Raw genomic sequence first — 12,025 nt, 5'->3', positions numbered from 1 at the left:
ACGACAAAGGCCAACTAACAACTAAATTGTATGACAAACGAGATGACTTCAGTTTTCCATCGCCAACTTTCCTTATTTAAGTAGTAATATTCCGTTATTACTTGCATATGGAGCTTATATCCCCCCCCCCAACTTTTTTACAATTCAAGAGCATGCTCCAATTTTTAAAACGAGGCTGGCTAATTGGAGATGTGTGGGTGTGCCAGGTCATTGGGGGATGCTTACTCCTCCTAGGCACGATTCTGCCTCTGAAATTTCAAGGTATCTGTGTCTTCAAAGATTTGTATATTTTATAGATTTCTTTGAGATCTATCTCTCTTCATTATCTTTACCTTTCTCAATATTACCTCCGTGATTACCTGAGTTAGTCGGTTTTAATCCTTTCATACAAAATGGTCCATATGCATCAAAATGCACTTTGGAGTTGAACATTTTTTTTTCTGTCCTTCAGGTATTCCTATTAAGTGAAAGAAATATCGTGAAAATGGTTAAAAAGAATCAGATGTACGAAATGTAACCCTATGAGTTAGTTGGTATGGTTATTTTTTTCTGTTTCAGTGTTCCCTATAGATTGTAAGGAAATTCGTGAAAATGGTCACACTAAATCAGCAGGCATGTTTACGAAGCTATCTTAGGACTAAGAAACGTCTTAAGATATACTTAGGACAATTCTTAAGTCTAAGTGGGGTTTTCGAAAGTATCCTAACTTAAGAAAGTTCTTAAGAATTATCTTAAAGTTAGGACAGCTTTTGACATATCTTAAGTCTATCTTAAGCAAAAATGGCCGCGTCCATGTTGTTGCTGGCTCGACGAAATCGTCGTATCAGACGTGACAGAGTATTTAGAAATATTGATAACCCTCTTGACTACCTTGATGATGAAGCTATAATAAGAAGGTATAGGCTTTCAAGACCCTTAATCCATGATTTATGTGAACAATTTCAAAATGAACTACAATGTCCTACTATGAGATCTTATGCATTACCTGTCTCACTGCAGGTAATGGTTGCATTACGACTTTATGCAACTGGCAGTTTCCAAGCAGTTGTTGGTGATGTGCATAACATTTCAAGACCGAGTGTGTGCAAACTAGTGAAAGATATGACCCAGTGTCTTGTTAATGTGGCCAATATACACATAAGAATGCCTATTACTTCAAATGAATTGGCCAAAAACATGAATGAATTCAGTTTAATTGCAAATATGCCAAATACCATTGGGTGTATTGATGGAACACACATTAGGATTAAATCTCCAAACGTTGATGAACATTTATACATAAATCGCAAAAATTACCATTCAATTAATGTCCAAGGGGTTTGTGATGCCAACTTAAAATTTATTAACATTGTGGCAAAATGGCCCGGCGGAACACATGATGCGTTTATTTGGTCAAATTCTGCTTTGAATCGTTTATTGAAACAGGAAGGATTGCAGAAGGATGGTTACTGGGGGACAGCGGTTATCCACTGCGTCCTTGGTTACTTACACCAGTAGTAATCCATCAACAAATGTAGAAGAGCGTTACAACACTGTCCATATCCGCACCCGCAATTCTGTTGAAAGATCTTTTGGGGTTTTAAAATCACGCTTCCGCTGTCTAGACGCAAGCGGTGGAAGTCTTCTATATTCCCCTCAGAAAGCATGCGATATCACGGTAGCCTGTGTAGTGTTGCACAGCATGTGTATTTCTCGCCGTATACTCCTTCCAGACCCAGATCCACGAGAAGAATTCGAGGGACTGATTATGCAGGGACCGTTAATAATGACGGTGCTCGAATCAGAGGTCGTCTTATCACAGGACGTTTTTCTAGGAGAAGCAGCTGTAAAAATTACCACTAGAAGTTTCTTTTTTTTTTTTTGATGCAATTATCAAAGCAAATGTAATACAGTTATGACTAATAAATGATATTTCTTTTCATTGGAGACTATTTGTCTTCATTTAAAAAAGTTATATATTTCTCTAACCCCCCCCCCCCCCCCGCCCTCAATTTTATATGCAGAGTTGTCATTCGTGGCTCTCTCAGACACTTGTGCAATGGACTCGCATCAAGAGGAATAATTTAATTACATGTATTACAATTAAAAGAAAGGCACTAGTATTTCTTGTTGTTATCAATGTGATATAGGAGTATGCGAGTCAAAATCTCTCTCTCTCCCTCTCTCTCTCTCTCTCTCTCTGGGTTGAGTCTGTGTGTATTTTCTTTCAAATGATGAACGTACCAGTAAATCAATTACAAAAATAACTTTAAAGAACCATAAGGAATCATTTACTGTCATGTAGGTATTTGTACAAATCATATATTACTTCCTTCAAAAGTAACACAATGCTTGGCTAAGTACACTTGATGACGCTGTGTCTCTATAGTAAGTCTCTGTCTGTCTAACTCCAAACGTTCCTTTTCAATCTCCAGCATCTGTCTCATGATTGAAAGCTTTTCCTCCTCAATGCTCAATAACTTGTTTTCATAAAAATCTTCACTATCTTTTTCCCTTTTCCTCTTCTTTGAGGGTCCGGATTCAACGGACACGTCGCGTGAAACTGGTAAACCACATTGCGGCGCAATACTAGCACATGTACTGTCACTTGAACATGCAGGCTCAACGCTCAATATATCTAAAAAAAACAGAGACAAAAAAAATTATGGATTTTTTAAAATTGTATTTATATCATGTGGTTTCTACAGATGTTTAATTAATACACAGTTATACGTGTACTGCATTTGTACATGCAAGGAACGTAGCATCGTTTTTGAAAGGGAGGGGGGGGGGGCAAAAAAAATTCAACTTACCAGAGAAAAACTTGACAAGGAAAAAAAGAAAATTTTTCTAACTCGAAAATCCTATTTCATGGGGGGGTGGGGGGGGGGGGTGGAGGGGTAGGTTCCAACTTCTTTCAGTGTCAATATTTATTCACTAATGCATTACCCTTTTTACTATACTGCACCAAAAAGTGGGGAGGGAGGGGGGCCGGTCTTTCAATGAACATTTTAAATGGTGCAATGTAAAAAAAAGTTATGTTTGGACCCCTTCCACCCGATGTTACGTGCCTGCATGCATCTACTTTCCAAAAATACCCATGGTTAGAACTCTTCCGATATTCAGTGCTTCACACGGATGCACAACAAATATAGTAAGATGTAACCTGTTAACAAAATAAAACTATTGAATCTCACTTAACATGAGAGAGAGAGAGAGTTTACGCATTACTGTACCGTTTTTTTTCGGTGACCTCGCAGGTGTCGATACCGCTCTCTATGCCAGAAACTGGAGTACAACCAATTATTCCCACAATTTTTTCCTGCGTAGGATTTAGTCCCTGGGGTGGGGGGCCTCCTCCAGTTTTTCCTGTTTCCCTGCGATTTTGCGCAGCCTTCTTTTTCGTCTCACTCATATAAGAGGACCATTTCTTTTTCACTTCTTCTACTGTCCTACAGTCAGACAGTGGTCGATGTTATTTGCCTTGTTGATTTTCTCACATATTGCCTCCCATGCTCTTTTCTTTGAAGAATTTGTAGATACGTTGGGAAACTTTAAAAATAAAATGGCTCTGTTTTTCTCCACCTAATCAAGCAGTATTTCGATTTCAATTTGAGAAAAAATTAGGACTCCTCTTTCGACTCATCCTACTGGGTGTTTTCTTGTCGAACCAGAAATTGTCAATGAATAAGAGTTCCACGGAGAAAATTGGCGCGCTTTTCATGGTTCAAGAATTCTGAATGATCAAATAGAACTCTATTTGATTTTAATAACAACCAATATTATCGTCGAATTAAGATGATTATTTAAAAAAATATATATATTATTTATATTTATAGATTTAAAAAAAATGTTTAAATTAGTTTTTTTTTAATTTTTACTCTTTAAAATATTTTTATTATTATTAGCTACATAACGTGTAGCATTACATGCCAAAAATGACCACTCTCTGATTCCTGACAATGGTTTAAAACTTTGCGTATTTCTATGTCATAATGATTTAAGACGTCTTAGTTTAGGATACTCTTAAGATAGCTTTGAAAAACACTTTAAGAAAATCTTAGGATGATCTTAAAATTTTCCTAAGATATGTCTTAGGAAATTTCTTAGGAACAGTCTTAGGAAATTTTCGTAAACATGCCTGCTGGTGTATACAAAATTTCTCCCTTCGGGACCAGTCCTGTCAGAGTTTACTGCGACCTGGAGACAATGGACGGAGGATGGACGGTATGAAGTTTATTTCAAAATTAAGGGATATTATATAATTCAGTGCCTTTGGTGTTCGAAGGATTGTAGAATTAAAAAAAAAATAGCCTATGCTGTACACTGATCATACAGATGTTATATACAATGGCGATTGAATCAGCATACATGTTTATCTTTAAAGGCAATTCAGAAACGGGTAGGTGGATTCGTGAACTTTGATAGGAATTGGTCGGAATACAAGAATGGTTTTGGTGCAGCGGAACATAATTACTGGGTTGGTAGGTGTATATACAATTAAAATGGGACTACCATCCTTAATAAAAAAAAAATAAATAAAAAAATCTTTGTTTTGACAATTCATAATTTTTAAACATATCAAGGAGAATGTATTACTTAACGAATTTTTAAAATTGATCGATGCTCGTTATTTTCACCATGTATCCCCCGTCATAGGAGATTAAGGATATATTATTTTTGCTCCGTCCCTTCGCCTGTCTGCATTTTTGTTTGTCTGGTTATCTGTGTTTGTTTGACGCAAAAAATTAACTTTGTCAAAAACTTTTAATTGGTTGTGAAAAGATTTGGCGGGTACAAATATTTTGACTATTTGTCCTCGACCTTAAAATCCAACCCACCTATAGAAAATTTTACCAAATTTTAACCTTAGCTTTAGCTTTTGAACGGCTATAGCAAAGGATTTCATACTCCATATGTTCATTTCTTGGACAAGACAAGATTCAAAAACATTTGACCTTTTGACATTGACCTTATGATTTAGCCTTACTTTTGCAAAACCTTAACATTGGTCATAACTTTTGAATGGTTTGATCAAGGACTTTAGTTTTTCACATGTTTATTTCTTTTGACAGGAGCTTTCGTTGAGTATTTACACTTGTGACGATTTGAAGTTGACTGACTTTTGAAAACCTTTGGCCATAACATTTGAATGGTTGAATCGATTCTATGACTTAAATATTTTACCTGTATATTTTTTGGGACAAGATCATTTCGTGGCACCATTAATTTTGACACTTTGGCATTGGAGTTTGATCTTTATGTTTTGCCATATATATCAAACAGTTATTACTTGGGCTTTTATATTTCACAGGTATAATTATTGTCACAAGACTTTTTTTCGTACCAACAATTTTGTTCTATAGACCTTGACCTTGCAGTTTGACATGCAAATAAGAAATTATAACCTTCGCCATAAACTGCAATACGGGGGCGTCTGTGTTTTAGAAACAGGTCTTGTTCATTTAAGACTTGGTAATGTGTACTCGACGATATTCACTTACTTTGTTTTACTGAGTTGTAAAATAAATCGATTGGAAAATTAAAGATAGCAAAAGGGAAACATCATTTAGATGCACGGTCGTTCAAAGTACCAACATGTACTATTGCTTAGTAAAACAAAAAGTTGTTCATTAAAATATTATTATATTCAAATTAGACTTAATTGTTTTGCAATGAACTTTTTCAGTTGATTTCAAATATATCTTAATGCAGGAAATGACGTAATACATCTGTTAACAAACGAAAAGAACTCATCTCTGTATATCTCCATAACTGTACAGAATGGTACAAGGCTGCATGAATTGTACAATGGATTTTCGGTCTCCAATGAAACAGAGAAATATCAACTCTTTCTTGCAGGACCTGCTACTGGAACCCTAGGTATGTGGTAGATAGAACGAGAAAGAAATGAGAGAGAAGGGAGAGAAAAGGAAGGAGGAGAGAAAGATGATTTATGGTTGCAATAACGACTAAAATATATTTGTTGATACATGTTATAATATCAAAAACCACTTATATGTCTTTTTGTTCAATCCATCAAGAGTATTTTTTCAACATACTAACAAAAATTAAATTAAGCAATTTAATAAGGTAAGTCACAGCTTGTTTAGCAATTTTGATGGTCCATGCAATGATTGATAGCAAAAGCTTTGTGTCCTTTGATTGAGCAATTCTCATACCGACAGTTTGGTCATTATTTGATACCAAATTCTCTACGGAATGAATTTCTACTTAATCATGGTAATAATCTTACTTCGGATGTGACCGGTTAACAAAGGATGCCCCCCCTCCCCCCCTATCCCTGTGCTTTCTCTGCTCTCATTTTGAAATGTTTAATGTGACTTTCAAAATGATTAATGATTTTTTTTTTCACTTATTTCTGAGTACCTGATAGACTTTATTAGTATTTTTATTCAACCTAAGTTCTTAAAATTGGTTTCAAATCAAATATACTATCATTTACGTCTTTTCTTAGTATCATTAAGTTGTTGAACTTTACCAAAACTTATTTTGTTCTTTAGTCATACTTTAAAAGTATAACACGCCTTGGGTTTATTGTTACATTAAGAAAAGAATCTATTTGAATTGTGCAGTCTATTCTTGTATTGTATGTTTTTTTTAAAATATTCTCTATCTTTACAGGAGGCAGCATAGAAGCCGACTATCTTAGACGTACTTCAGTATTAAGAATAAGATTAAAATGATATAAAATACATATCTCTGTGATATATTTTCTCTAATTCTACAAGTGACATGATGCTTAACACTGGTTATTCTATCTATAATCTGTCAGGGATGTACTTTAGTACCCCAGACAGGGATAACGACAGGAGCAGTGGAGGTAACTCTGCTGCCTCTAACGGACGAAAAGGAGGCTGGTGGTTTGACAAATGTAACATCGCTTTCCTTAATGGACAATGGGCCTCTGCAGACTGGATTTGGCCTTGGTTCACTACAGTATTGAAGGGGACATCTGTGAGGGAGACAGTGATGATGGTTAAACGTCACTAGGTACACAACATTAAATTTTAATAACCACTATTTTTCTTTTTGGGTATTTCATTATACATGTACATTTAAGACGGGTAATAGAAAATTGAATAAGAGGTATAAAACAGTTATAAGAGAATTCGGATGATTTATAAAAAAGTTCACTTTTATTTCTCTGAAACATTATTTAATTCTTTTTCTTTTATTTTCAACAGATCAATATCTAATGAAGAAGAAATCGTAAATTGAGGAAAATCGACCAATCAGATGAAACACTTCAAAAGAGACAATTTTATGATTATTTTTAATTGTTAAAAGAGACTTTGTGAGAGTTATATAAAGTGCGCTTTTTTGGAAACATTTCTTAAAATTCTTTTAATTCTTTTTCTTTTATTTTCAACAGATGGGTATTTTAAATTGAAAGACGTCAAATTGACGACAACCCATCAGTCGGCGAAATATTTCTCTTAAAAGAGACAATTTTAAATTTATCTTCATCATTGGATTTTTTTCATTCTTTTTTTTTAAATCATAATTTATAATGTATCTAGTGAGAACACTTGTAAAGAATTATGTTTTGAAGAGGTTTCCTGAAACAATAAGAGATTGTCGATTTTCTTTACCGAATGTACCCATTAAAGCCGTACATTATGTGTGTTGTAAAAAATTTGAAAACAGAAATATCTCGTTCTTTTTTACGAACATTGCCACATAAAGGTGTCTGGAGGGATAATTAAGATAAAGATTTCTTTATTATAAAACATACTACAGTGGAAACTGTGTAACCCGACACCCATATAATCCGCGAATTCGGACATTGAATTTCATTCTCAATTCTACTAATGTTAAAATTCATGATTTTTACACTGTGCAATCCTATATCTTGACTCTTCCAACACAAAATTTGTCTCCCAATGCATGTCGGATAAGACAGTTTTTTTGTTTTTGTTTTTTTTTTTTGTTTTGTTTTGAAGATATTTTATAATATAATAAGGTACATTTGATGTTCATGTTTTGCAGTACAATATATCTAAGATTATGCGTCTCTTAAGAGATCTTCCCAATCTTTTTCCATGCATGCAGTATTTTAAATGGATAAGCAAATATAATCCCTAAATCTACTATTAAGCAATAATTTCTTAGATGAATGTTTTTGTTTCATTTTAATTTTATTGGGGAAAATAAGCTTAATATTCTTAATATTTGATGTCGGGCGTATTTCATATTTTTCCCAAAAATTGAATTATACCATTATTATATTAATTTAGCTTATATTTTACGTTTGACAAGAAACACAATGATGCCAGGTTCGGGTCTAACTTTTCATAACGTGAATGTTATGAGGTAAAAGTCAAATAATCATATGTTCTGAAAATAAATATTATTATTGCTACAGATTATATTTAAAAAGAAAAAAAAAATGTAGAATTTTCTTGCTTTGTATGTATAAAACTTGGTTTTTGATTTCCAAACTGCTAAAATGGGTAGGCAGTATCAAACCGATGTTTTACGTGTTTTTTGGAAAATGTGACATTGACAAAATAATGTTTTGAGTTATTCCGATATCTAACACTATGTGCTTACTAGAAATATTTATTACCTTTTTGGAAAGTGCTATTTCTATGCGAAAGTAAATATAATCTTAAAAATCGGAAGTTTCTATTTTGACCCGGACTAGCCTTGTTCCGACATACTGATAATGCTCCGCACTTCTGTACGGAGTGTTATGGGTAGGCCGAAACCAGGATAGCCCCAGCGGCCATTCGAGAAAATTAAAAATAGTTCTTGGATAATTCAAGTTACATTTAAAGAATCACTTCTACATGTAGGTAAATATATGTGTTGACCTATAAGGGCTGATATTGATTCCAGTCTTTAGAAAAAACTTATCGATATCCGTTCCGGTCGCTGACTTTAGGCCATGCGCGTAGTTACTTGTTTCTCATGTATCACTTTAGTTGTAGTCAACTGTGTGTTCATATGACCCTACCTCGGTAATTACTGATACATCCTTTGTATGAGGGTCCTTACTTGATGCCTGGGTAATGGCAACGGGACATTAAACCTTAACCGACCTTTCCACATTCTTTTTCTAATCTGTAAACCTTCCTCCTGCATTTTTGGCATAACATGTCGCCAATACACACAATTTTCCCGAGGAATGAACTACATCTACTCTGCATTGCACAGTATCTCTCCCACTGACACACCAGTACTATTACCCAGAAATGTTCTTGAAAGACAAACGCAGCAATTTTTACTCGGCATGTTTTTTTTTTTTCGTGATACCTGCAGTATCGAGTAACACAAAGTGAATGATTCGTGTCCTCGAACAAAGTGTGCTTACACTGAGGTATAGTTCCGGTTGACTGCGTTTAGTTATTTAAGAGAATTTATGATCTGTATTTCCATAAATGTCTTTTATATCAACAGCAAACATACATTTAAGGAAGAAAATAGAAGTAAAATGCAAAAGCCTGTATAAAAAATTGAATTCGTGTTTATACAGGTGAAAATTTGAAAAAAAATTAAAGTGTGACAACAGGTGGATTCGAACCAGGACACTCAAAATGTTCATGGTGAGAGTCTGCTTTCTATCTTTCTGAGCTATACTGAATGCTGTCCGGTGCCAAAGGATCAATTTGGTAGGTTTAGTCTTGATTTCTATGGGGTATTTATCAGGATCATCCTACGAAGAAAAGCTCTCATTTTCAATTGCTGTGTCTAATTAATGATTAGTTCAAATAGAGTCGACTGCACTATAGAATCAGGTAGCTCATCTGTAAACATAATCACATATATATCCACAAAAATGGCGTAAATTTACTCACTAAAATATGTTAAATTAAACTAGCTCTAAACGTTATTTACATCAATGGGTCTTTGTAACACTACTAGGAGAATATTGGTAAAAAAAATATATAACTTCGGGAGATAATAAGAAATAGAGAATTCCTCTTATCAATAAAGGCTAGATATTAAAAGTTAATCTAATGTATTGGGAGGGTCGACTTTAAGCATTTCTTTTATTCTTAGAAGACTAAATTTATCTTTAGATTGTATGGAAAGAAGTGTATTTTATTTTTAAGGAGTTTGGATCTGCAATCAAAAGTTCTTAAGAATTTTTTTTTGTATCTTTACTCCTCACGAAAATTATATTGCTGAAAAGAGGAAATTTCAAAGGCACTGTGCTACAGCATATTCTAGAAGTGGTTTTAATCAGATGTGAAATCTCAAAAACTCCAAAGTACTTTGAGAAAATTAAATTTTTTTTTTCAAAGTAACATCAATACGAACGTATGACTTTTCTACACTTTATACAACTACTTTTAACGATAGATATCATCGATGACTGTTTTTTTTTTAAATAAAATTGGAACTTTTTATATCTTGGGTTCGGTCACAAACAAAATTACTTTGATAAAAATCACTCTGAAGTTTATAATAAAAAGAATGCTGTTGTTCCTTATTGACAACATCCATGTGGTTTTTGGAATGTTGGAATGCCAATGGACACATATTGGGCTCCTTTGTTAGTTGATCTGTTTGTACGTTCCTATGAAGCAGAATTATACAATCTACATGAGAAAAAGAAAAAAAATAACGTGCTGTGGTCAGTAAAAGACGTTCATGGTAACAAAGTTTTATGATAAAGGGGATGACTTCGATTTTCAGTCGCCAACTTCCCTTATGTACCAATATATCTTATCCCCTGTTTATGGAGTTTATGTCTCCCAGTTGATTCGAAACGCAAGAGCATGGTCTGATATGAACAATTTCTAAAATGAGGAAAGCTATTTACAAACAAGTCGATGAAACACGGATATCAACAGTCTCGTTTGAAGTAATCATTTTGCAAGTTTTCTGGTTGATACAATGATCTTGTCAGCAAATACAATCTATCATTAAGGCTAAAGCTGACTGACTTTCTCATATTAATCGTTAGGCAAATTTTTACCCAGTGCATTAACTGTTTTTTTTTTTTTTTTTTTTGGGGGGGGGGTTCCGATTATGACAAAGAGCAGACGGCGGTAGTGACTTTACCTTTGTCAAATACGGAAGTAATAAGTTTTAAAATATATAAGGCAAGAAGAGAAACTTTACCTAACAATTTCACAATTTCACAATTGTTTAGCTTATTAAATGGAATTTACTATGACTTTTCTTTAATTAACACTGATTCTCCTTACTTCAAAGCACAGACTATATCGGATGTGTGCGCATTGTCACCTTTTTGCTATTACTTTATATATTCATTTCTGAAGAAAAGAAATAATCTAATTCCTCTAACCTGTATATGCATACAACCTTTTGCTGGTGAGTTTAAAGATATATACAATGTATATTCACTTAATAAAAGTGTACGTACATAGGAAAATTTAATTTTCACATTAAACACATCTTTAGCAATGCCGAAACAATTAATTATCTGAGATAATCAACATAAGAATGATAAAGTCATTTTTACAATATTTGACCATTCCTGACCTAAATGACAGCTAGAATGACATGCAAACTTTGATTGATGTGTGATGTTAGAAGGAATGATTAATTAAACATGCATATGGTTGACAGGTAGAGTGTGTGAAAGTTTACAGATGTCAGGATTTTTGTAACTTTCATAACAATTGACACACTAATGACTTCCCTTTGACACAAAGAAAAGAAAGTTGAGCACTAATGCAGTAAATGCAGTAAAAAACTTCATTATTTAGGATTTTCTTTTCTTGACAAAGCAGCTGTTTATGATGTCAGAAGGCCTGGACTTTAATTTGTCGCGGGTTCGGTTGTGTATAAAGTGTTGAAATGAGTACGTTTTGATGTTAATGATTTTGTTAAAATGATGCAATATCAAATTTTCTGAACGTATCAGCATCTGATTCACATTACTTATCAAATATACTTTTGTACAGTACTCCTGAAATTTTTCCTTCACTGGTGTTAATTTCATTAACTACAATGTTTCGTTAATTGATAAAACGTTCTCGACATATATAAGACCACAGACCCATCAACATAAATTTTACTCCTATATTAGCAGATCTGTTTTTAT

At 33.8% G+C, this 12,025-nt stretch overlaps 2 protein-coding genes across 2 annotated transcripts; both read left to right on the top strand.

The window, feature by feature from the left end:
- The first annotated feature begins 780 nt into the window (after positions 1-780).
- LOC133198149 (putative nuclease HARBI1) lies at positions 781-1,497 on the top strand. Its single transcript, XM_061334291.1, has one exon. It carries the CDS (start codon positions 781-783, stop codon positions 1,495-1,497), a length of 717 nt encoding a protein of 238 aa, XP_061190275.1.
- A 2,619-nt stretch (positions 1,498-4,116) lies between these two features.
- LOC133198148 (fibroleukin-like) lies at positions 4,117-6,993 on the top strand. Its single transcript, XM_061334290.1, has 5 exons — positions 4,117-4,206; positions 4,367-4,463; positions 5,695-5,862; positions 6,625-6,654; positions 6,776-6,993. The coding sequence occupies exons 1-5, from the start codon at positions 4,117-4,119 to the stop codon at positions 6,991-6,993; spliced, it is 603 nt and encodes a 200-aa protein (XP_061190274.1).
- The last annotated feature ends 5,032 nt before the right edge of the window (positions 6,994-12,025 follow it).

This window comes from Saccostrea echinata, unplaced genomic scaffold (genome assembly GCF_033153115.1).
Source record: "Saccostrea echinata isolate AGI-Se365-2 ecotype Australia unplaced genomic scaffold, CSIRO_AGI_Sech_v1 ptg000033l, whole genome shotgun sequence".
Classification (NCBI taxonomy): domain Eukaryota; kingdom Metazoa; phylum Mollusca; class Bivalvia; order Ostreida; family Ostreidae; genus Saccostrea; species Saccostrea echinata.
This window is presented reverse-complemented; position numbering and strand designations above follow the sequence as displayed.

Bases quoted from the DNA above. Each gene is read 5' to 3' on its own strand.
- LOC133198149 (XM_061334291.1), top strand. From the start codon at position 781: ATGGCCGCGTCCATGTTGTTGCTGGCTCGACGAAATCGTCGTATCAGA.
- LOC133198148 (XM_061334290.1), top strand. From the start codon at position 4,117: ATGCCTGCTGGTGTATACAAAATTTCTCCCTTCGGGACCAGTCCTGTC. The intron at 4,207-4,366 runs GTATGAAGTTTA...TTATCTTTAAAG, and splicing joins CAATGGACGGAGGATGGACG to GCAATTCAGAAACGGGTAGG. The intron at 4,464-5,694 runs GTAGGTGTATAT...ATCTTAATGCAG, and splicing joins GGAACATAATTACTGGGTTG to GAAATGACGTAATACATCTG.